The 25915-nt window shown below is 39.0% G+C and overlaps 2 protein-coding genes across 19 annotated transcripts in view; one reads left to right on the forward strand and one right to left on the reverse strand.

Annotated features, from left to right (window-relative positions):
* The window catches only part of CSPP1 (centrosome and spindle pole associated protein 1), a 121650-nt gene extending 118296 nt beyond the window's left edge, over positions 1–3354 (reverse strand). For 11 of the 17 annotated variants that reach the window (XR_012920206.1, XR_012920211.1, XR_012920207.1 and 8 more), the window contains exon 1: positions 3211–3354. Coding sequence is in view for 3 of the 17 variants with exons in the window: in XM_076005245.1 (XP_075861360.1) it covers positions 3211–3242 (32 nt within the window). In the remaining 14 variants the exon portion in view is untranslated. Of the gene's footprint in view, positions 1–1259; positions 2817–3210 lie in introns of those variants that run through there. The other 6 variants (XR_012920215.1, XR_012920216.1, XR_012920214.1 and 3 more) reach the window with 2 other exon arrangements.
* Positions 3355–3626: 272 nt separating this feature from the next.
* On the forward strand, positions 3627–25915 carry COPS5 (COP9 signalosome subunit 5). 2 transcript variants are annotated; one of them, XM_012744668.2, is made up of 8 exons: positions 3627–3934; positions 7552–7786; positions 8828–8956; positions 9564–9629; positions 10364–10449; positions 15776–15887; positions 21453–21601; positions 25677–25915. In XM_012744668.2, exons 1-8 carry the CDS (start codon positions 3792–3794, stop codon positions 25759–25761), a joined length of 1005 nt encoding a protein of 334 aa, XP_012600122.2. In that variant the 5' UTR covers positions 3627–3791; the 3' UTR covers positions 25762–25915. The 2 variants fall into 2 exon arrangements, with proteins under 2 accessions (XP_012600122.2, XP_075861362.1); XM_076005247.1 differs by having other exon boundaries at positions 3807–3942.

The following is a 25915-nucleotide window of genomic DNA, read 5'->3' on the forward strand; positions in this document are numbered from 1 at the left end:
TAAAAAATTTGAAAACAATCCTATCTAATTTAATGAAAAATGTATTATTTTTTATTGTTTTCTGTGCCGATAGGTGTGGTAAATAAGGTAAAAATATGTGTGAGTTACATACGCTTCGCGGCGCCCCAGGCTCAAAACTAGAGTGAGTTAAATACAACTCACATGATAGTTAACGTGTTAATCACTAGAAAGGCAGTAACCTCCTAGCCATAAGAATGACACTTTGCATGGAATTCCTTTTTGCTTGACAACCATTTCAAGTTATTCTTTCATATAAAATAGAACCTCTTTAAGAATAATTTGCTTTTTACAAACTCATATTGATTGCTTTTAGACCCTTGCATTTTCCAAAGTGTTTGGAAACTAAGTGGTGGAGCACTTTGGGATTTAGTCTTCCTTGAAATCCGAGTTAAGCACCTTAATCCCACAATCCTGAGAGCCAGCCTTTCTCAAAAGATGAGTCCCATTACTAACATTTACTGAAAACTGGATTCAAGTCCCAGATAAGAATCCTAAAATCAAGGCAGTTAGCAGCGTTTCAAGCTCAAGGAGCATGACAATCACAGGGGGGAAAGTAAGACAATAATAGCACCGAGCCATGGGGAAGATTAAATAAATTTTACTTGCAAAGAATAGCGTTGGGAAGAGGGTCTTGGCGCACAAGCGCTCAAATGTTAAATAATAGCCAGCACCGAGGAGGAGGAAAGACGCCCGGGGAGGGCCAGCGGAGCAGCTGGGGCCCGTTAAGGCGCACGGAACCAAGGCATTGCTAGTCTCCCGGCGCTGGAGGCGGCTGACTCTTTAGGAAGCGTCAACGCGTTGTCAGGCAACCGGCTCTCAACATACCCGAGGCAGCGGCGACAGCGATGGCCCAGGACTTCGGACGGCGTAACCAGGGCACCACCCCCAGCCCGGTGGCTGAGACCCCCGCCCACACGGAACTCCCGCCCCAACCCCCGCAAGCGCGCCACCACCGCCAGCCTAGCGGCCGCGAGACCCCCACCCCTCCAACCTTGGAACTTGAGCACCTCCCCCGGCCCGCCCAGCTACCACAAGGCCCCCCACCGAGAAGAAACCCACCCCCGTCCCCAGCCCTCGTAGCTCCAGCACGGCCGGCCGCCCCGGCTGCCTCGAGATCTCCACCCCCGGGGAGCCCCTGCCCCCAACTCGGGGCCGCGAATGCAGCCCTGGGACCCCCCGCCCCACCCAGGCCACACCCTGCCAGGCACGCTCCCCACTCGCAGCCAACGGACTCTTACTTAGGAAAGCGGGCTCGAGTCTGGGGAAACACACGGCGCTCTAGCGAGCCTCACAGCGGTCCGAAAGGCGGCGGCGGCCACCCAAGCGGGAACAGTGTGACAGACAGCCAGGCCCCGGCTCCGCCTCTCAGGCCGAGCCCTCCGCCCGCCCTTCGCCAACTGTCGGGCACGGTCCCGCCCCCACTGCGGCCGAACGGGGCGGGCAGCGGCGGAGGGCGCCCCCTGCCGTCCCGGAGGCCGCGTAGCGCCCAGCTGCTAGCTAGGCTCGCCTGCTCTCTGGCTGGAGACTCCGCAAACTCATTCATTCCACCTGCTCCGCCCGGGAACTGTTAAGCTGTGGGAGCCACTTGTCCGGCTAAATCGATTCCAGCCCCTTCAAACCCCTCCATGCACCGGCCGACATGGGAAGAGTGCCAGAGCCTGGAAAGGAAAAAGGGGAAGAGTGGCAGCGGCATACCTCTCAGGACATTACTCCCAGCTCAGGAATCTGGTCAACATTGAGTCCTAGGCTTTATTACCATTTTCAACATTTTATTCACTTCACCCGAATATTGAACGACATATGCTACCACTAAAAAAGAGATCTCCAGCTTAGAATGGAACTGAGGGTAGTAATATATTTTAAGAGCCCTAATTTATCCTAAATTACTTCATAAGGTGGTTTTAAAGGCAAATTTTCTTCAGCTGAAAGTCATTGTCAAAACCACAGGCTGTAGTGTGGATTCGGTAATTCTAATGTTTTTGTTTTAATAATTAAGGATACAATGCAGAGGGAGGGTAGTGTCCTGAGCTCTTACAGTGACTTACAGTGAAAGGGAAAATTTCATTGTAAACAATACGTTATTACAACGCATCTTGACTATTATAATTGCACCTACAGAGACTTGGAGACAGAGGAAAGAATGGTTACAGGAGGCAGTCAAGAAACAGTTCATGGTAGATCTCTGTGAACAACATTTTTAAAGATTAATATGAGCTCCCAAAATGCATGCAGACCACATATACAAAGCCAAAGTAAAGCTATTGGTATTGCTAGGATGAAAAGTTTCAGGGGGGACTAAGAGGTGAATCTAAATAGGTGCATACAGACCAGACTGTGTTATTAGAGCAGTGATGCTATTTCTTTTTTGTTTCAGCTAAAAGTTTATTGAACACCTATGCTAAGTGTTAGGGATAAAATGAAGAACAGAGACGTGATCCTTGTGTCTTGAAACTGTCGACTTTAAATCATGAGATCTACACAGGAAATTCGGAAGGGTGATGGTTACACTAAACCAGACTACACAACTGGGCACTATATTTACGTTTTAAAAAAAAACTGCGTTTGTACTCCCTAAATCTCGAAAATGTTTAAAAATTAATTTTAAAAATAGGATCTATAAATCTAGAAAATGAAAACTTTGTTATAAAGGATTATATCCTGTAGGATGGAAAATGGGGCCTCCGGCCAAAAACTGAAAACACTTTAGAGAAAAAAAGGGAGAGGCTGAGATTTATGCCTAGTGAAATTCAGACTGTGCGGATGGAAGGATGGGACGAAGAGGAAAGAAGACCTAAAACATGTAAACTAACAAATGAAATAATTAAACATTTTAACTGCGGGATAAAAACAAGTTGCGAAGATTACTCCTTGGGGACAAAGGCGGTTCACAGCAGTTCTGAATATTTCACTGTAACCTATTATAAAAGCTGAGTACTATTTAGCCAAACCAGAAGTCTAGTTAAATTGTTTGGAAAAAAACTGAGTACTAGACATTCTCAAAACACTAATGACACATAATATATACACAGACGTTAACTTTTACAAACACGCCAAACGGCATAGCTGTAGCAATCCCCGGAACGCTAGAGAACTCCAATCTGAACACGAAGTGCCGAGCCACCAGGAGCCTGCAGGATTTTACGCATGTGCAGTTAGTCATCTTAAAGGAAAATTGGATGCCATGTTTACCTGTCCCTTATCCAGCCTCCAGAACTACTCATAGGTCAGTTTTTCCACAGACAGCCTTATTTTTAAGTCGTTCAGCAAACTTATTTAATGTACCTATCCCCACAAAAAAACACCGTTTTTCCCTGTCTCATTCTTAAGGCTCCACCCACCTTTAATATGGCGGAGGCCGAGCCTGCGCAGTACAAACTGGGAAGGCTAATTCCAGTTTCTGGCACAACCTTAACTGTCCCTACTTCCGGTGCGGAAGACTATACCATTGCCATACCTGCTCATTGTAATTGTCCTAATTCATATATATAATGTTCCGAGACAAGATGTTCTCATTTAAGCCACAAGGAGATTCCTCTCTTTCTAACTATTACTGTAACTGCTGTTTATATCGTTGCGTCTTCAAAGGACCCCTGTCTTCGCCGAATGGTCTGTACCAACTTCATCTCCGGTTCTAGGTGTCATGGCTGCCTCGAGAGGCTAGTAAGAGTTTCCACCTGTGGTGGGAAGGGTCCGAAGCCTACACCCGCAAACCTAGCGAGGGAAAGTTCCGTCTTGGTTGTGGAGGCGACAACTTCTCCGATTCCTCGGCGATGGCGGCGTCCGGGAGCGGTATGGCCCAGAAAACCTGGGAATTGGCCAACAACATGCAGGAAGCTCAGAGTATCGATGAAATCTACAAATACGACAAGAAACAGCAGCAAGAAATCCTGGCGGCGAAGCCCTGGACTAAGGAGTGAGGAGGTCCCTGGCAAGACGCAGGGGAGGGAAGGGATGGCGGGAGTTTAAGAGACCCAGAGGGAGTGGGAGTTGAAAGGGGTGAAGAGCTGTGTTTTCACCGACGCGGGGTTGGGGGGGGAGAGGGGACACTATGCCCCTGAGGGATTTGGGTCTATCTTTATATTCCTGCAAGTATAGCCTGTGCCCCTCCGCTGAGGCCTGCTTAGACTCCCCTTTCTGTATCTTTAACCCATTTGTCTCCAGAGGATGAAGGGGAGAACAACAAGGGGTATTTTAGGTTGTCACTTCTGAACATCCATATTGTCATATATGCTACACACTCTGCCTTGAACCCGGTACTAATATACACTTTATTGGGACCTTCAGCTGATCCCAGACCAAGGACTGCAGATATTTTCAGAAATCGAGTGTGCAGCCCAAGGGCTTTTAAATAGTTATGAGCTAGTTATTTGGGAGGTTGAGGCGGGAGGAACGCTTGAGCCCAGTAGTTCTAGACTGCAATGAGCTAAGATCACGCCACTGCACTCCAGCCTGGGCAACAAAGTGAGGCCCTATCTCTAATAAAATAAAAAAGAAAAGAAAAGAGGTGTGAGCCATCTATTAGACACCTATAATAGTTTTTAATTGCTGGTAACTATTTCAGAGACATACTGTGGCTCTACCCGGTCTATAAAATGTTACTCTACCAGTACACATAAGCCAGAAATTATAAAAATAGAGCTTAAGGCTCTTTGCGCCTTAGCAAAATTCATTTATCCCTGGGAGTGATGACAAGTCGGGAGTCTTTACCCCATAATATTTATCCTTTCCTGAAAGCAGGTTTTGTTATGGAGAGAGTATAAAAGGGCACGAAAGCTAATGGTGCAATATTAGGTCATTAAATATGAAATGTCCGATATCAAATTAAAAGTTGTTTATTATATTTCAAACAAGCAGTACAGTTAATCAAAATATGCACTTGAACTATGGACACAGTTTTGCCATCTTAATGGTAGCTTGCTTTTGCCAGCAGCAAAGAAGCTTGGAAAGGAAGTGGCGATGAATTCGCAAAAGGCGTTTTCTACAGCTTGTTGAGAATTGAATATTTTTCCTTGCGAGAAGTGCTCCAAAACCTGGAAGATGTGGTAGTCGGTGCAAGATCTGGTGAATATGGTGGACGACAGAGAGTTTCCAAGTCCATCTTCTATAGTTTGAGCAGCATTATTCTTTGCAACATGTGGTCTTACAAGAGGATTGGCCTGTCTCTATTGAACAATCTCGGCTGCTTAATTGCAAGCATCCTCATCATTTCGACCAAGTGGTTACAGTAGACATCTACTGTAATCAACTGACCCACTTTTATGAAGACATAGTGGATAATACCAGTACTGGACCACCAGACACCATTAGGTTTTTTTGAGGAATATTTGATTTTGAACTGTGTTTCAGCACTTCATCTTTATCCAGCCATTGTGCCAAACGCTTGCGATGGTCAAAAACAATCCATTTTTTATCACATGTAACAATACAGTGTAGAAATTGTTTGCCTTTATGTTTTGACAGCAAAGAAAGGCAAGCTTCGAGACAATTGTTTAATTCATGTGGTACCTATCTATCCAGTTTCTTTACGTTACCCATTTGTTTCAAATGGTCCGATATTGTTGGACTAGTAATGTCAAACCTTGCTTACTAATTAATGCATACGTTGAGATGGATTCACTTCCACTACAGCTTTCAGCTCATTATTATCCACCTTGGTATCAGGTCGTCCATGTTGCTCATTTTCAAGATTAAAATCACCTGAATGGAACTTCTCACAAACTATCGACCTACTCTGCATTCATTAGCTACATCCTTCCCAAGCACTTCGTTGATACTTCAAGCTGTCTGTGCTGCATTGGTTCCACAAAACTCATTCGAAAATAACTCAAATTTTTTACTTATCCATGGTTTTACAAACATTGCTCTAAAAAAATATGAAAGATAATCATAAGCCAAACTGAATGTACCTTCACAATAAAAATAAGATGAAAAGTGTCAAAGTGAAATGTCAGAGATATCAACTGTCAAACTTAGTACTTAAGGAAATCGGACATTTCATACTTAATAACGTAATAGGAGTGCTGTGGTCAAGAACAGAACACACTTCATCTGCCTCATAGTTTTTTTATACAGCTAGCATTAACTGCCATCCTTTAGATTCACAATAGTTACTGAGTACTTGGTATTGGCCAAGCACTTAGCTTTCCACGTGTCATTTAATCTTCATGACAACTCAATACTGTGTTTTCATTTTTTTTTTTTTTGCAAATAAGTAAACAAGCAAATACATTAAGTAATTTACCTCATGATCACACTAAGGCAATGAACTCTTAAGTTAGCAATAATCTAAGATCTAATCTTACAACTGTCACTAACTTGTTGATTTACCTTAAATATACTTACCCATCTTCATTCATCTAGAAAATGGAAATAAGACCTACTTATTGATGATGTTGTAAAGATTAGATGAGACAATGTATAAAAAGGATCTAGAATGTATATAGTAGGAGCACAGTAACTTGTCTTTTCTTTTCCCCAGTAAAGGGAATCATGATTTCAATTCACATCTTGACTTCCAGAGTCTACATTTTTCGGCTTGTGGTTGAAATCTGGCAAAACTTAAGAATTAAACTTGGATGCTTTCTGAGGGCAAACATCTAAAAAGGCTTCTCAGAGACATTGACTGACTATACAGGTCAGTTAGGTTGCCTGGTTGTTTACTTCTGTACCAGGCTGTGCATTTCAAGTGGTCTGTTAAGTATCTGGAAACTATTAATCTGCCTCACTCTCTAATTGTGGCTCTAATTATATTCATCCTAGTCATCTTGGGCTATATCAGTGAGACAAAATGTAATTTTATTGAAGAGTTTAGACACATCCACCCATGAAAAACTCTGAAATAGTGATCGACTTTTGAGGCTGATATCACAGAGGGAAGCCACACCCTTCTACACACTGTTGTTTGAGAGTACCATTAAGAGACAAGTTAATGATGCTAATATCAGCTAGCACTTACTTAGGTTTTAGTATGTACAAAGCACTAAGCTAAGCACTTTATATGCATTATTTCATCCTAACAACAGCTATGAAATATCCCTATTTACAGATGAGGAAACTGAGGCACAGACACTAAGTGGTTGTCCAATGCCACAGCTAGGGAATGGCAGTGCCTAGATCAGACCTACACAGATGGAAACCAGAACCTACATTAGGCCAGAAAATTAGGCCTAAGAACAGGCACAACCATTCATACACAATCAGAATCAGAGATTTGGTGATTCCAAATTAATGGAGAAAAAGTCAATTGAACTGGTCTTTTATTCCCTTATTTGAAGAGTGAATTAAAAAAAAAACTACTTCAGACTTTTCTCTTCCCCCAAGGGGAAATACTTTGCAGAACTATGACATATTTATTATTTCCAGTCCCCTGTAGGAACTCTGCCTTTTTCTACTTTCTTTTCTTCCCACGTTCTACACTCCCCTTCCATCACTGTAAATTCCTACAGTACTTTATTATCTTCACAAAAAAACTGTCTTTTGAAATTGTATTTTATATAAGAAATTTAATTACACCATGATTTTGTTTTGTAGTCACCATTACTTTAAGTACTGCAAAATCTCAGCATTGGCTCTACTGAAAATGGTGATGCATGCCAGATCAGGAGGCAACTTGGAAGTGATGGGTTTGATGCTAGGCAAGGTGGATGGTGAAACCATGATCATCATGGACAGTTTTGCTTTGCCTGTAGAGGGCACTGAAACCCGAGTAAACGCTCAGGCTGCTGCATATGAGTACATGGCCGCATACATAGAAAACGCCAAACAGGTAAAAACATGGTTTAGTAACTACAAGTTAGAGTCTCAAGGTGACTTTTTTTTTTTTTTTCTTTTTTTTTTTTTCTTTTTTGGATCCTATTGACTCCAGTTATCAAGGTGACTTTTGAGTTTCTAAACTTAAAATTATCCTCTTTACATGAAATTTTATATTTTAAATTTAGCAATTTCTTTGTAAAATGTATGAGATCAAAAGCCTAATTTATAGTGTGGATTTTTTTTTCGAACAAATTCTTATACTTATTATCCAATGTGTGTTTAAAATCTAGTTTGGAGCTTCAGCCACATAGTGAGAGCTTGTCTCTACAAAAAGTTAAAAAAAAAAAAAAAGCCAGGCATGGTGGCATATCCCTGTACTCCCAGCTACTTGGGAGGCTGAGGCAGGAGGCTCACCTGAGTCCAGGAGTTTGAGGGTACAGTGAGCTATACGCCATTGCCCTCCAGCCTGGGTAACAGAGCAAGACCCTGGCTCTAAAGTTTGGGAACAACCTAAATGTTCCTGAGTATAAAACTGGTTAAATAAATTATGGTACATTCATCAGTGGACTGCTAGGCAGGCTTTGGGAAAAAAAAAAAAAAAAAGGGTAGCTATCTATATGTTGAGCTATACAGAGAAAACTCCAGAATGGTTTGTTAAGTGAAAAAGCAAAATGTAAAACACTGTCATGTGGTATGATAGTGTGTGTGTGTTTTTATTAATCTACATATGTGCACAGAATATGTATTCCGTATGCAAAGAATATTCTCTGAGGGTAAGCAGTTGGCTATAGGGTTAACATGTAGGCTGAGAAACTGGATAGTTGAGGGGAAAGAGAAGGGCAAGAGACCAAAAACCCTTATAGTACCTTGTAAATTTTTTACTTTATACATGTATTATCTATTTTTAAAGTCCTTTTTTTTTAGCTTGAAAGCAGCATATGCTATGTACTATTCTGTATACTGTTACTTTGCCATAATGCTATATAAATAGACAAGTAAGTGTCTCTAAGATAAAATAAGAACTTTAAGCTTCTTTGCACTCTTCATTTATTAGGTTGGCCGCCTTGAAAATGCAATTGGCTGGTATCATAGCCACCCTGGCTATGGCTGCTGGCTTTCTGGGATTGATGTTAGTACTCAGATGCTCAATCAGCAGTTCCAAGAACCATTTGTAGCAGTGGTAGTAAGTATTTTTAAAATTGGTTCTAATTAAATTCTTCATGAAGATTTACTAAAGCAAGTATACTGAGAAATAAAAACAAGGTAGTAAAGAGCAAGGCTCTGGTGTCAGGCTGCCTAGGTTTGAGTATTAATTCTACCTCTTAGAAGCCAAGACTTTAAGTTACGTAACCTCTGTGCATCACACTTCCCCTCTATAAAATAAGGGTAATCATAGCACCTATATCTCAGTGCCCAGCTCATCGTAGGCATCCAGTCAGTGTTGACTGAACTGAGTGGGCAGGAATTGCCAGAGTGGTTTTGTTATGCTCAATACTTTATTAATAGATATAATCCAGGTTTCTCTGAGGAAGGTAGAAATTGTTCACCTATTAAAAGGAAAAAAGAAAACTTAAAAAACGATGAGCAAATCTTCACATAATATATCATAACTAAGTCTAATCTCTAACTTCTATACTTACCCATTTTATTGACCTTTTATGGTTTCTTGGTTATTTTTTTTATTTGGTTATTAAGTTATTGTGCATAGTGTTATATCTATATATTTGTATTTAAATAAAAGACGTATAATGACTTTATATTAGCAGATATTAAATATGTGTTTCTTGTAGATTGATCCAACAAGAACAATATCTGCAGGAAAAGTGAATCTTGGCGCCTTTAGGACATACCCAAAGGTAATTTTTTTTTTAATTCGTTTATTTTTTTAGAGACAGAGTCTCACTATGTTGCCCAGGCTAGATTGCAGTGGCTGTTCACAGGTATGGTCATAGTGCCCTACAACTTCGAGCTCCTGGGTTGAGGCAATTCTCCTGCCTCAACCTCCAGAGTAGCTACAACAACAGGCATGTGTGATAATTTTTAAAATTATAAGTCCTTATAATTCTTTAAATTCCAAATATTTGACCTATTTTTAAAGATATCACTATCTTTTTGTTAATCACACTTTAATAATACTTATAGCAACAGCAGTCAAACTACCATAAACTATCTCTAGCAAAAGATAATACATTTATGTTATACACTGTTAATTTTACTGGAAAAGCAGTCTTTGTTTAATAATAAGTATCTGTGTGCCCATGGCATTCTGACAGATACTAGAGAAACAACAAGCTAAATACACAGATCTATTTCCCTTCCTGAGGGGAGCCTGCAATGTGAAACAGATACTGGAACAAAAGTATATCACCTAAAGAAAAGAAAAATAAATCTATGAGCCAGATGCAGCTTGGAGCCTCCAAGTGGAGTTGGGGGAGGGTAGAAGCAGTATTTTTTTTTATTAGAATGTTTATGTTGAATATATACCTTCCCCAAATTAATGATCCTATAAATAGAAAACAACAGAAAATACAGTGTTTTTCTTATTTTACATATTTTTTAATCTTCTATTTTTTTTTTTTTTTTCATTTAGGGCTACAAACCTCCTGATGAAGGACCTTCTGAGTACCAGACTATCCCACTTAATAAAATAGAAGACTTTGGTGTACACTGCAAACAGTAAGTAACTAAAAAATTTATCTGACACCAAGATCATCATAAGAAACTTTAGATATCATCCAGTCCAGGTCATTTATTTTGCAGATGAGAAAAAATGCTCAGACAAAATGCATTTCATTCATAATACCTTTTAACATAATAGTAAAAATACATACATTTAGGCTAATGTCCAAATTTTTTATTAATAATTGTTTTAATCTTTCATACAACCAGAACCATTTTCTCAATGTATAAAGATACTTGGTCCATACCATATTAACAATTGAGATATGTTTTGTTCAGGGCCAACCTGATACTATCATGTCTGTAGCCCTCAAAGTATCCAATTTCCACTTAACAAAGATTCTTTCTAATCTTTCCAAAGTTAAAGAAGGCATATGAAAGAAGTTAAAGTTATAACTATAAAGCATAAGAAGCCATACTAAAATCTACTGAATTATATACTTTTTAAAAATGGTGAATTTTATGGTACATAAATTACATCTTAATTTTTTGAAATGTTAAAGAAGCCAATGGAGGCCGGGCGCGGTGGCTCACGCCTGTAATCCTAGCTCTTGGGAGGCCGAGGCGGGCGGATTGCTCAAGGTCAGGAGTTCAAAACCAGCCTGAGCGAGACCCCGTCTCTACTATAAATAGAAAGAAATTAATTGGCCAACTGATATATATATATAAAAAATTAGCCGGGCATGGTGGCGCATGCCTGTAGTCCCAGCTACCCGGGAGGCTGAGGCAGAAGGATCGCTCGAGCCCAGGAGTTTGAGGTTGCTGTGAGCTAGGCTGACGCCACGGCACTCACTCTAGCCTGGGCAACAAAGTGAGACTCTGTCTCAAAAAAAAAAAAAAAGAAGCCAATGGAGACACCTTCTAAATATATCCACCTTCTAAATATATCTTACCACCTGTCTTACTATCACCTTCACCCAAGCTACTGCCATCTGGAGTCTGAACCATAACACTAGCCTTCTAACTAGTCTCCCTACTTCTACCCTTCACCCCTCAAAGGCTTTTCTTAAGCTGACTGATTCTGTTAAGATCTCATGTTCCTCCTTTTCAGAATAACCTCCCATCTCACCAAGAATAAGATCTATAGCCCTTATCCTAAACTGCACAACCTTGTATGATTGGGCCCCTACAGTCTCTGTGAGCTCATCTCTTTTCACTGAACTTTATTGGCCTCCTTACAGTTTGTCAGATGTGCCAGACAGGGATGTGCCAGTCATTTTGTCAGATGTGCTCATGCCTCAGGGATTTTGCACTTGCTGTTCCCTCTGCCTGGAACATTCTTCCTTATTTCCATTTGGCTAACTATCATTGAATATCTATTTAAGTGTCACCTTAATAGAAAATGTTCATTGATCACTCTATCTAACATAATACCTTCCTGTCACCCTATGTCCCCTTTCCCTACTTTCTTTTTCTTCCTAGCACTTGTTACCATCTGATATATTTTTGCTTCCTTGTCATTGACCCCTTTAGAAGGTGGACTTCATGGGAACAGAATTATTCACTGCTGTATCCTTGCATTTAAAACAGGGCATGGGCTGGACACAGTGGCTCATGCCTATAATCCCAGCACTTTGGGAGGCTGAGGAAGGAGGATAAATTGAGACCAGGAGTTTGAGACCAGCCTCAGCAATACAAGAACACCCCATCTCTACAGAAAAATGTAAAAAATAAAATAATTAGAACAAATAAATATAAAACAGAGCATGACACATAGAAGGGTGAGCACCAAAAAAAAAGTTACTCAAATCAATAAATGATTATCTAGTATCCCCTTTTCTCCATATCTCTTATGCATACTTCAAGGAATACTTTGGCTACCCATGTGCTACTGCTTACTCTTATTTTTCTATTTGGAAATTCTTAGAAAATTCCAGAATTTCTAAAGTTGAGTTTTGAAATATATCTGATTTTCAGTCATCTCTGACTTATTTCTGTAAAAACAATTCTATTTGCCAGTTAGAAGTTTAGGATTAATCACTTGGTTTACCCTATTGAAAAGAATTTAGGTGGGGGTGCAGTGGCTTCCAACATTCTGGGAGGCCGAGGCGAGAAGATCACTTAAGCTCAAGAGTTTGAGGGGCCTGGCGCGGTGGCTCACGCCTGTAATCCTAGCATTCTGGGAGGCGGAGATGGGTGGATCGCTCAAGGTCAGGAGTTCAAAACCAGCCTGAGCAAGACCCCGCCTCTACTAAAAATAGAAAGAAACTAATTGACCAACTAAAAATATATATGCAAAAAATTAGCCGGGCATGGTGGCACATGCCTGTAGTCCCAGCTACTTGGGAGACTGAGGCAGTAGGATCGCTTGAGCCCAGGAAATTGAGGTTGCTGTGAGTGAGGCTGACGCCTCGGCACTGGCTCTAGCCTGAGCAACAAAGTGAGACTCTGTTTAAAAAAATAAAAAGAGTTTGAGACCATCCTGAGCAAGAACAAGACCCTGTCTCTACAAAAAAAGGAGTTTGGAGATTGAAGTGAGTTATGATGACACCACTGCATTCTAGCTGGGGCAACAGAATGAGACTCTGTCTCAAAAAAAAGAATTTAAAACATTCCTGTTTGAGAGAATTGCTCCTATGGCTATAAACACCTTTGCTGTGATACTTTCATTTTTAGAGTAAGTCAATCTTTTCTCTTTTTTTGGAGACAGAGTCAGTTAATGAAGCATAGTGCCAAGTTGAAAGAGAAGGAGCTTTGCTGGTTAATATATCTATTTCTGATTTGATGATGAGCTATTATTTGCAGTTTATATCAGCTTTTCTTTCAGTTTTTTCCTAAATCCTAGATCATAATGTGCACTCCCTTTTTTTTTTTTTTTTTTTTTTTTGAGATGGGGTCTTGCTTTGTCACCCAGGCAGGAGTACAGTTCTTTGCAGTCTCAGATTCCTGGGCTCAAGCAGTCCTCCTGCCTTAGCCTCCCTAGTTGCTGGGACCACAAGCATGTACCACCTCACCCTGCTAAAGTTTTGAAATGTTTTTTTGGAGATGGCGTCCCACTATATTGCCCAGGCTGGTCATGAACTTGCTGGCCTCAGGCAATCCTCCACCTTAGCCTCCCAAGTTGCTGGGGTTATAGGCATGAGCCACTGTGCCCACCTTAGTGGCTAATATTTTAACTTTAAAAAACTTTAGTGGAAATGGGACTCAAAATATTTTTTTTAATTATTTGTATTTTATTAGTATTATAAGCACATTGTTTTAAAAGTCAAATGATTCTATGAAACTTATAAAAACAGTAATCTTGTACCCTTCCCTTTCATATCTCCCAGAGGCAGTCACTTAAATATAGCTATTCCTTTATGTATTTACCCTCGTATCTTCAAACAACATGCTGATAATGCCACTTCTTGATTTTCAGTTCTAGGCAATATCTATTATTGACTTCCCATACTGAAGAGAATTTAAAACAATAATTACATGGAGGTGACCCATAAATTATAAAACATAAAAGTCTATTTTAGACCCTCAAGTTTGAGTTCCCTTACTTGTCATCTTTTATAAATCTGAATCTGTTTTGCTATACTCATCCTCTCCATTTTTTGCCCCTCATGTCTCAGGTGTAACCCCTCCTTTCTAAAGCTGATCTTTTCACTTTAGTGCCTCCCCCCATTTCTGCCTCCCCACTTCTAACCATTCCCTCCCTCCTGAAGCCTTACTTCTTCAATACCCTCCTAAATGTCTACACTTTGTATGTAAAAATAAAGACTGAGGTTTTGTCAATAAACATATCTTTTTGTATCCTTTCTCTGTCTGTTACTAGCTATGTGTCTTTGAGCAAGGTCTTTAATCTCTCTAATCTTTCCTTGCTATAGAATGGAGATAATAAATCCTTTCTCATATGTTGTAGGGAAGATTAAATCAGAATATTTATAAATCACTCAGGATATAATAGATGCTTAAGAAATATACTGTTCCACTTCTACATTTTACTGGCTGCTTCCTTTCTGTCTTCAGACATGCACAAGTGTCTTAATCTTGAAAAGACCTTCACTTAATTCTAGTATCTTCAATTTTTTATTATATTTTATTTCTTCACTGCTAAACTTTAATCAGCAGGCATTTTTGCTGTGTCCATGTGTCTTTATCTTTTACACACTAACCCCAAGTCTGAGCCTTTATCTGTTTCCATCTGCCCTGCTGCAGTGGCTTCCTTTGTGATGTCCCTGGCTCCAGTTTGTCTCCTCTAACACATCCCGATGGTACTGCCACAGTCGGCCTTTTAAAATACCCCTTTGGTTGTATATCATTGCTCTGCTCAGACACCTTCCATGAGCCTCAGGTTTAAATTTCTTAGCCTTTGTGTAACGTCCTCCCCCAACTAGACCCCAGCATAGCTTTGTAGATTTCTCTCACACACTTCTTCTGCTCTGGCTAGATCGTAAAGCTAAACTGATTTACTTGTTATCCCTTACATGTCTTTCCTTTTCGTGTGTTGATGCCCTTTGCCTAATGCCCTCCTTGCTCTCAACATATCCATACCCTAGACTCATGTAAGGGTTACCCTAAATTCTACCTTTTCCCTGGGGCTTCTCAGGCAGTTCTAGCTCCAAATGACCACTAGAGCTCCTCTGCACTAAATGTACTACAGTATTATTTATTATTATTTGGTATATATCACATTTGATTTTTTGTATGGATTCATACCAAATCCCCCATGTAAATGGTGAATTCCTGAAGGCAAAGAAGTCTCTTGGGCTTCTTTGTATCCATTGATGTACAGAACCTACTGAGATATTTAAATATTCGTTATTTGTTTTAAAATGTTTTTCAGACAGTTAACTAGATTTTTCTTGCAAACTCCTGATGAAAAATTAGCACATTTAGAAGTGGGAGCAATTACTTTAGTTGCCTTAAGAACCTACTTTAAAGTATGCTTTTCCAAAAAGCAATAGGTCCTAACTAGGGAATTAGAAAGGGAGGAATGGGGAATCTACATGTCATTTTCAGTATTTTAAAAAAGACTAACAAAATTATAACTGACCGTAAAGAGGCAGCTTGTTCAGTTTATGTGCTGTTGACTGGACACAAGTAACATAAGTAAACATGTCCTTCAGAAGTTCTGATTGGCTGTTAAAAACATCTTGAGAATTTCTAGGCTCTACAGAAGAAAAAACTATAAAACAAAGAAGTTTTGTAGACAGAAGACTTGAAACTACACTCCTGAAGTGTAAGAAAACCATGGATAACTATTGTTCTGTTGGACTAAAAACTAAACTATAACTATTTGGCTCTAAAATGTAGTTTGCTTAAATTTGGCCATAACTTTTATGTGATGTAGTTGAATTTTTGTTTCACTTACTAAATTTGTGCTTTCATTTCATAGATACTATGCCTTAGAAGTCTCATATTTCAAATCCTCTTTGGATCGCAAATTGCTTGAACTTTTATGGAATAAATACTGGGTGAATACGCTGAGTTCCTCCAGCTTGCTTACTGTAAGTACTATACTTGCAAGGAATGCATTTGAATTTTATGTAAGCTACATAAGCTGTTTAATATTGGAAACTCTTTTTCACAGAAAAGCTGTACCTGACTTGGCTAAAACACCAGGGCTGGCGTGGGATTCTGCACCATCAGAGCTAGATCAGGATGCTAGGCCACTCCAAAGTCTCTTGTCGTGTACCATAGAGACAACGGTACATGACAAATGGCAAATAGAGTTGGCAGATCAGGGTGAGATTTGCCCCTGCCTTAAGGAGACCCATGGAGGACAAAATAGAAATCATGTTGTTATACAGGTTATCTCAATCTAGGACTCTGGTTACAAGTGACAGGATGCCTAATGAAACTAGCTTAAACGAAGAGAATCATGTAAGTTGCAAAGTCTAGGAGTAGGGCTTACCTCAGGCACAGCTAAGTTTGCATTCAAACAATATTATGAGGTCTTAATTTTTCTCTCTTAGCTTTGATTTCCTCTCAGTTGGCTTTAGTTTTAAGCTTCACATGAAAGCAAAATGGCAGCTTTAGCTTTAGACTTCCCAGCCTCACAATTTCATGTTCAAAGAGAAAATCAAGGTACAGACACACATACATGCATATTCCCAGGCAAAGTCTCATTGTGTCTGACTTGCTTTGCTTAGGTCACCGTCCTTGGACCTGCTGTTGGCCAAAGGAATGAACTTAATGAGTGGCTGGACCAGGGCAAGTGCCTCACTGCTCGTCTGGGGTGGAGGAAACTCCTTTAGGAGCACAGGGAGTAGGAATGGGAAAGGAGAGGTCCACAGTGGGAAGTCGGAGTATCATTACCTTAAAGCAACAGATGCTGGGAACAAAAAAAAAAATGATATTCGCTAAGTTTTTTGATACATCATTAAAACCTAACATATTTAAAAGGATATAAGCTTATGTATATTTCAAACTTAGGAATAGTATTTTACTTTTTTAAAAAAGTAGGCTATTTCATATAGTACTGTATGCATAGTAGTCAGAACCACAGGATTTAGAATAAAGTAAAATGGGTTTGAAATAACTGCCACTTTACTAGTTCTGAGTGACCTTCAAAAAGTTATATCATGTGACTGGGCCTTTCTTGGGTATCAAATGATGATAATACTATATACATCATTAAGTACTCTGAGAGAATTAAATGGGATACTTTATATAAAGCAATTAGCAGAGTGCCTGGCATATAATAAAACCTCAATAAATGATTATTTTTATCTTTATTTGGTGCATTCATGGAAAATGACCTCGATGGAGCCTATTTACTATGATTTTAAATACCATTCTGACAAGGTTTCTGTTCTTATTTTACCCTCAGTGGTCAGAAGTAGCAAATTGGAAGGAAGAAGAGTAATAATAAACATTTATTAAGTGCTTTCTAAATACCAGACACTGCTGAATGTTTTCTATGTGTTGTTTCCTTAGAGGCAGGTATACTAATATTAGCCAGAAGTGACACCTGATGGCAAGGGGAGAAAACAGTGTAAGAAAAGTCTGAACCTTATATAAAGGCAAGCAGATCTACCTACCAGCCCTATAGCTATCCCTGTATTCCAGCACTGCATGCATAAGGACATTAATAATCAAGAAAAGGTTAAATTATATTTCCTCTCTTTTTGTGGTTTTATATATAGTGCATTATAGCATTTTTTAAAAAATATGTAAATATATGTTCAATTTCACTCTTTCCCCAACTAAAGAAGTTAATTACAGCATATAACCTAAAAGCTCTACCAGCAAAGTTATTTCCTAATTTAAGAAATTAATTCCTATATTCATTCTCTGTGTATCTGAAATGTAATCAAATGTATTTATTGTCATTTTAATAGTATAACTTTTTCTGATAGCCTACATTTTTATAGTGTTAATAGCTTAATCTTCTAATTGTGAATTACTCTATAAACCTTGAGGTTTCTCCCAAATCTATGGGGTGGGGAAATACATTGGTTTCCTAAACCATTTAGATCCAGACAAAAATGAATATAATTGCATCTTTAAAAATATTGGAAGTTTGTAAAATAATTAGAAGAACTGGTAGCATTTTTTTCTTTATATGTTTACCCAACTTTTTTTTTAAGGAAAATAAATGTTAATGATTTATAGCTTCTGCCACTCTGTAATGTTTACAAAGTAAAACTTCTATTCCTCACTCAGAAGGATTAAAAAATGAAAAAACAAAAAAGCTTCTAGTCAAGATGTGAATTGTAAATTACTTATCTGGAATTAACATAAAGTAAAGTAAAAATTTTGTGGCACTAATCTAATAGTCTTCAATAAATCCAAATTAAGAGTAACTTGGGAACACCTGCTTATCAACACAAGTCAGATTTAGATAGGATAGTTTCCTTTTTGGGTAATCATATCCCTAAATTTCTTCTGAGTCTTTTGTATACGTGTCTCAGCATCACAGGTTAAACAGCAGGAAAAAAAGCCCATCAGAATGATGAGTACTTATCTTGTAAATATAAATAATACCCTGCATAAGACTTCATTGACATAACCGTATTTTAGATGTTAACTTTTAAGTGGGCCTTTTTAAGGAATTATCTATACAAAATAATCAAGGAGATAACAGAACTTCAAAGGAAATCAAACACTGGCTCCCTATAACTACATGATGAGAAAAAGATTCAAAAATGAATGTTTCCATTTTATGATAAAATGAAGTCAATTAGAATTTTATGCTTGCTTTTACAACTTCAAATGGATATTACTCATGAAATATAAAAGCATACATTCATAAACATTAAAGCCTATCTTTAAAATTGGTGGCAATTGGCTGGGCGCGGTGGCTCATGCCTGTAATCCTAGCACTCTGGGAGGCCAAGGCGGGCAGATTGCTCAAGGTCAGGAGTTCGAAACCAGCCTGAGCAAGAGAGAGACCCCATCTCTACTATAAATAGAAAGAAATTAATTGGCCAACTGATATATATAGAAAAAATTAGCCGGGCATGGTGGTGCATGCCTGTAGTCCCAGCTACTTGGGAGGCTGAGGCAGGAGGATCACTTAAGCCCAGGAGTTTGAGGTTGCTGTGAGCTAGGCTGATGCCAGGGCACTCACTCTAGCCTGGGCAACAAAGCAAGACTCCGTCTCAAAAAAAAAAAAAAAAAAAAATAGCATTTTTTAAAAAAATCACCCAAATATATACAAAGTTAATACTTTTGGAAAATTACAGGAGTATCAAAGACAAATTTTTAATTCTTGCACTTTTTACCACTAGAGAGTTCTAAGACATTAAAAAGTATTTTTATGTGATTTGAGGAACAAATCAAAAGAAAAAGAAAAAGTATTTTTTCTTTTAACCCATGAAAAAATAATGTGCACAGAAAAATGAGATATTTGTGTTATGCAGGCAAAAAAGTATGTTTCAGACTGGAATCATTTTGAGTTTATGTTATTTTCCCTTTAAAGAGAATCCAGGAAGAAGAAAATCCTGTGAAAGTAATAAACAGTCCCAGGTGCTTTCAAACGATTCCCTCTTGTACGGAACTTCTTAGCAATCACATTATTGCCATAATGAAGTTCTTTTGAGTGACTGGGTATCTTTCCTCCATTCTACCAGAAAGTTCTGTACCAGAACTTTCCTTCTGGCAGACCTGGTAAAGTTAGCAAGAAAGATCTCAGGGGAAGGACACGCGTGAATGGAGAGGCATATATCTCCTCTGAAGGTAATTGCATCTGTGCAATTTTCTCATCACCAGATTAGCTGGCCTCTGTCCATTGATGAGAACATTCATCACAAAAATAAAAAATACAGAAAAGAATTACTGAAATTTATTTTTCTGCCACACAGAAGTGGAGCAATAGCTTTCAAAAGTAGAACAGACAATCTGCAAATAATCTGCAATATCTGTGTTGCTTTCTTTACATTCTAATAACAAACTTCAGTGAACCGTCAGCTGTGTTTTCCAGAAAGGTTTATGATCACATCAGGCAAGGTTCTTTGTGCCCTGTGCTGTGGTCAGAGCCTGCCTGAGCCTCAGACACCGCCCCTCACTTGCTCCTTTCCCCTGTCAGTCCCCTTCATTTCCATAAGCAAATATTGGTGAAATGGACCATTCAAGCTATAACTTCATAGGAAGTCTACTGTGGAAGCTCCAAAAAGAAACTCAGAACTGGTAGCATTTTCAGGAACCCTCTGTAGTTAGTAGCTGTAATGGCAAGCAAATAACTTTTCATGATTGGTAGTTGAACTGCATTTCCTGTCTTACAAACAGAGCTCATAGAATAACATACTAATTTTTGCCACTTTATTTACTTAATCTTCACACTCTTATTCTGAACATTTAGGAAAGAAATACAACATATACTTTATAACTTTATGAATTTTTTTGTGTTTTAGACTACAAATAAAATATGATACCCCATAAAAAATCTTTTAACTATAATATTTTACAGTTAAGCGTACCCATGTAACTATTAAAATTTTCTTTTTAAAAAGTATGTAATATTATAGAAAAAGTATAGATATAATAATCTATTCTACCATATGTAGGTGTGCATGTAGGCCTATAGCAATACTCTGAAATAACTGTGGTTATATCTAAGTGGTGGGATTAGAGATGTAGATTATAGATTGTCGGCCGGACGCGGTGGCTCACGCCTGTAATCCTAGCACTCTGGGAGGCCGAGGTGGGCAGATTGCTCGAGGTCAGGAGTTCGAAACCAGCCCGAGCGAGAGAGAGAGAGAGACCCCATCTCTACTATAAATAGAAAGAAATTAATTGGCTAACTAACATATATATAGAAAAAAATTAGCCGGGCATGGTGGCGCATGCCTGTAGTCCCAGCTACTCGGGAGGCTGAAGCAGAAGGATTGCTTGAGCCCAGGAGTTTGAGGTTGCTGTGAGCTAGGCTGACGCCACGGCACTTACTCTAGCCTGGGCAACAAAGCAACACTCTGTCTCAAAAAAAAAAAAAAGAGAGAGAGATAGATTATAGATTTTCTTCTTTATATTGCCCTACAGTTTCCAAATTTTCTGTAATAAGTTTATAACCATAAAAGCTAAAACAAATGTTATTTTTTAAAATATTGTCACCCATACTAATTCTAAAAGTTCAACAAGAACAATAACAAAATTAGCTAATAGTTATTAAGCCTTTACTAGGTGCCATGGACAGTACTAAGAGCTTTATATTCATTACTTCATTTAATTATTACAGTCGCATTAAGGTAGAAATTATTGACTCCTTCCATTTTGAGAAGAAGACCTAGAGGTGTCCCAGTCTCCCAGCTAATCTGTAGCAGAGCCAGAAACCGACTCAGATCTTTGTACTTCAAAGCCTCCCATAATAACAAATGTTAGATTTAAGTAGTCAAAGAGAAATATTACAAATTTAATCTTGACATTATAAAAAGGAAAACATCTACACCTGAAATGCTTGCATTTGGAAGGAATTTTTGCAAGTATAATTTCACTTCTTCAGGTTTTATGGTGGAATTCTTTGTAAGTGAAATGTTCTGTGTAGAAGAAAATTAACTGACATAAAAACATTTAGATTTTTTTTAAATAGTAGACTTGTATTATGTATTGACACAATACCATTTTCTCCACAGAATGCAGACTATACCACTGGTCAGGTCTTTGATTTGTCTGAAAAGTTAGAGCAGTCAGAAGCCCAGTTGGGACGAGGGAGTTTCATGTTGGGTTTAGAAACACATGACCGAAAGTCAGAAGACAAACTTGCCAAAGCTACAAGAGACAGGTAAGAAAGAAGCAAATCTATGATTCCTGTCCCTAACTCTTTTTCTTTCAAAACTTGCAAATAATAGTAGAATCGAGATTCCTTAAGGTTCAACTTAGTTATAATTTAGAATGGTACCTGAATATTAACTCCTTGAAACTTTAAGAGTTGGCAAATGCAGGTTTTAACTTTGAAAATGTGGAGAACAGTAGATAAAAACATTAAAGGCTTAAATCAAAGATCTGGGTAGTCGGGCTGGGTGTGGTGGCTCACACCTATAATCCTAGCACTCTGGGAGGCCCACAAGGGAGGATCGCTCAAGGTCAGGAGTTTGAAACTAATCTGAGCAAGAGTGAGACCACGTCTCTACTATAAATAGAAAGAAATTAATTGGCCAACAAAAAATATGTAGAAAAAATCAGCCGGGCATGGTGCTACATGCCCGTAGTCCCAGCTACTTGGTAGGCTGAGGCAGAGGAATCACTTGAGCCCAGGAGTTTGAGGTTGCTGTGAGCTAGGCTGACGCCATGGCACCCTAGCCCAGGCAACAGAGTAAGACTCTGTCTCAAAAAAAAAAAAAGGATCTGGGTAGACACTATTATAGACACTCTTATCACCTTTTCTAAGTTCAGCCAGAAAGTATAAGAAAGAAAATTAGCCCAAGTTTTGTTTGTTTTTTGAGACAGGATCTTGCTCTGTCATCCAGACTGGAGTGCAGTGGCTTCATCATAGCTCAATGCAACCTCAAACTCCTGGGCTCAATCCATCCTCCCATCTCAGCCTTCTGAGTAGCTAGGACTACAAGTGTGTGCCACCATACCCAGCTTATTTTTTATTTTTTGGAAGAGACACAGTCTTGTTATGTTGCCCAGGCTGGTCTGAAATTCTTGGCCTCAAGTGATCCTCCCACCTAGGGCTCTCTGAGTGCTGGGATTATAGGCATGAGCCACAATGCCCAGCGTCATCACTGGATCTTAAAAAAAAAAAGCTTAAAAGTTTTTGCACACTTCCTGCAGGGGTAGGGAACCTGGACCTTGGGGCCACATGTGGCCTTCTGGATCCTTGTATGTGGCCTTTTGACTCAATCTAAATTTTACAGAATAAATCCTGGTATTAAAACAGATGAGGCAGAGAAAGATAAAGATTTTCTTGACTCCTTTGGTGTTTAAAAAAGAACAATCCTGAAATCAGAAGGCCACAGGTTCCCCACCCCCTAACCCAGGGGTCCTCAAACTTTTTAAACAGGATGCCAGTTCACTGTCCCTCAGACCGTTGGAGGACCAGACTATAGTTAAAAAAAAAACTATGAACAAATTCCTTTGCACACTGCACATATCTTATTTTGAAGTAAAAAAACAAACGGGCCAGGCCGGGCGCTGTGGCTCACGCCTGTAATCCTAGCTCTTGGGAGGCCGAGGCGGGCGGATTGCTCAAGGTCAGGAGTTCAAAACCAGCCTGAGCAAGAGCGAGACCCCGTCTCTACTATAAATAGAAAGAAATTAATTGGCCAACTGATATATATATAAAAAAATTAGCCGGGCATGGTGGCGCATGCCTGTAGTCCCAGCTACCCGGGAGGCTGAGGCAGAAGGATCACTCGAGCCCAGGAGTTTGAGGTTGCTGTGAGCTAGGACGCCACGGCACTCACTCTAGCCTGGGCAACAAAGCGAGACTCTGTCTCAAAAAAAAAAAAAAAAAAAAAAAAAAACGGGCCAAAACACCCACATGTGGCCCAATGGCCGTAGTTTGAGGATGCCTGCTAACCTATTACACACTAATAATTTTCTGAGGGATTAAGTTAGGATTTCTTTTCTTTCTTTTTTTTTTTTTAGGCAGAGTCTTGCTTTGTTGTCCAGGCTAGAGTGAGTGCCATGGCGTCAGCCTAGCTCACAGCAATCTCAAACTCCTGGGCTCAAGCGTAGCTGGGACTACAGGCATGTGCCACCATGCCTGGCTAATTTTTTCTATATATATATATTAGTTGGCCAATTAATTTCTTTCTATTTATAGTAGAGACGGTGTCTTGCTCAGGCTGGTTTCAAACTCCTCACCTCAAGCAATCCACCCGCCTCAGCCTCCCAGAGTGCTAGGATTACAGGCATGAGCCACCACACCCAGCCAGAATTTCTTAAATTTACCAGATTTCAGTTTTTCATAAAGTTTTAAATCCCACCTGGCACAGTGGATCACACTTATAACCCCAGCACTTTGGGGAGTCTGAGACAGGAGGATCACTTGGGCCTAAGAGTTTGAGACCAGCCTGGGCAACATAATAAAACCCTGTCTCTACAAAAACTTTTTAAAAATTAGCCGGGCATTTGTACCAGTTGGATGTCTTTGTCCAAAACTTAAAAAGAAAAAAAGAGAGACCAAAAAATAAGAAAAAAAATTACCCAGGCATGGTGGCATATGCCCATAGTCCCAGCTACTCAGGAGGCTGAGGTAAGAGGACTGGTTGAGCTCAGGAGTTCAAGGCTGCTGTGAGCTATGATTATGACACTGTACTCCAGCCTGGGCAACAGAGCAAGACCTTGTCTCTAAACAAATAAATAAATCCCAAGGTATCACAGAAATGATTGTATCGCTCTTAAATTGTACTTCTGAAATTATCCTTTATATAATAATTTAGTATCCCAAATTTTACTACCAAAGATTTTATTAGGAACAAACTTGGGATGTGTTCTTTGAAAACTCATGAAATAATTATGTGACCCTGTAGATGCATAGATTATATAGGACTGAGAAGACTATCTAACATTTATTTTCACAAAAATTTGAATTTTAATGTGATGATTAGGGCAAAAAGGAAGGGGAGAACCGTGTTGACATCTGTATAAGCTCCTATGTTGATATCCCTTTTAAGAAAAGCTGGCTTGGTCTATAGGGAAAAGAAGGGAGAAGGGAAGATGAAGAATATCCTGAGAGTGGAAGTCATCTTGGGTTGGAATTATCTCATTCCCTTCTTTGTGGATTTTTAAAAAGTAAAGTTAGTGGCCTAATTAAAAATTACATTTTTATTTGGTATTAGGTCTCATGTTTGGTACTTGCTTTGAGTGTGTATTTTGCTTAACTATCTTTATGTCTGTAATAATCTCAATTTCTTATGAAGCAAAAATTTCACTATGGGAATATCTTCAATCATGTAAGAAGAAAAGCAGGAAGGATAAAAATAGTAATATAAAAGTAGACAATTTTCCTTTTTGGGGTATCTTTATAAGAATTGCATCTCTCCTAAATATTGATGGGGTTTTGACATTGGTTTTTTAGAGATAGGGTCCTGCTCTATTGCCCAGGCTGGAGTGCAGTGGCCCAGTCTTAGCTTACATCCTCAGATTCCTGAGCTCAAGCAATCCGATCTGCCTCAGCCTCCCAAGTAGCTGGGACGACAGGTGTGCGCCACCACACCCAGCTAACTTTTACTTTTTTTTTTTTTTTTTTTTTTTAAGAGATGGGGTATTGCTATGTTGCCCAGGCTGGTTTCAGATTCCTGGCCTCAAGTGGTCCTCCCACCTTGGCCTTCCCGGATGCTGGGATGACAGGCATGAGCCACTAGTCCCAGTCTGTCATTGTTTTTATACTTTTTATTTCTAAAATTAAGTCCTTCACCCACTAACCTAATTTTGACTTTTAATTATTTGGAAGATCTTTGTGATTATTTCAGAGGAAACAAAAGCATAGGATTCTTTAAAATTATTTTTCCAAGTTATTCTAAGTAATAAATAACAAGGAAAATGGATTTTAATATAATACTAGAATCAGTCTATAAGTTATGGATTATGTATCATTTTAGTCACCTTTAAAAAAACAGAACTTTTTCCAGAACAGCTGACAGGTAATAAAACTAACTGTTATGAATTGTGTCAAATTGTACATGTCACTCTCGTGAAAGTTCTAGTAAATAACAAAATGGTCAAAAGACATGCAGAAGACTAAAAATCACAAGGGTAAACTTCACATTGGTGTGGTTTGAGGAGTATAAATAAAACTAAAAATCATTATTGGGGGTGCATGGGTGGATGGGGGTTGGGAGGGTGATCTTGCATGTTTGAAACAGTTTTCAGTTTCTGACTTTATGTGATGTGTTTTTTCTTTCCAGCTGTAAAACTACCATAGAAGCTATCCATGGATTGATGTCTCAGGTTATTAAGGATAAACTGTTTAATCAAATTAACATCTCTTAAACAGTCAACAAGTAGTACTTTTGCCTAAAAGCCAGTATGAGAGAAACACTCAAGTAACACTTTAAAACCATTACCCAAAATCTGTTTAGAAGTATAAGGTGCTCTGAAGTATCCTGAATATTAACATCCTATATTAAAACTCTTTAAAATGAAA

Source organism: Microcebus murinus, chromosome 7 (genome assembly GCF_040939455.1).
Source record: "Microcebus murinus isolate Inina chromosome 7, M.murinus_Inina_mat1.0, whole genome shotgun sequence".
NCBI lineage: Eukaryota > Metazoa > Chordata > Mammalia > Primates > Cheirogaleidae > Microcebus > Microcebus murinus.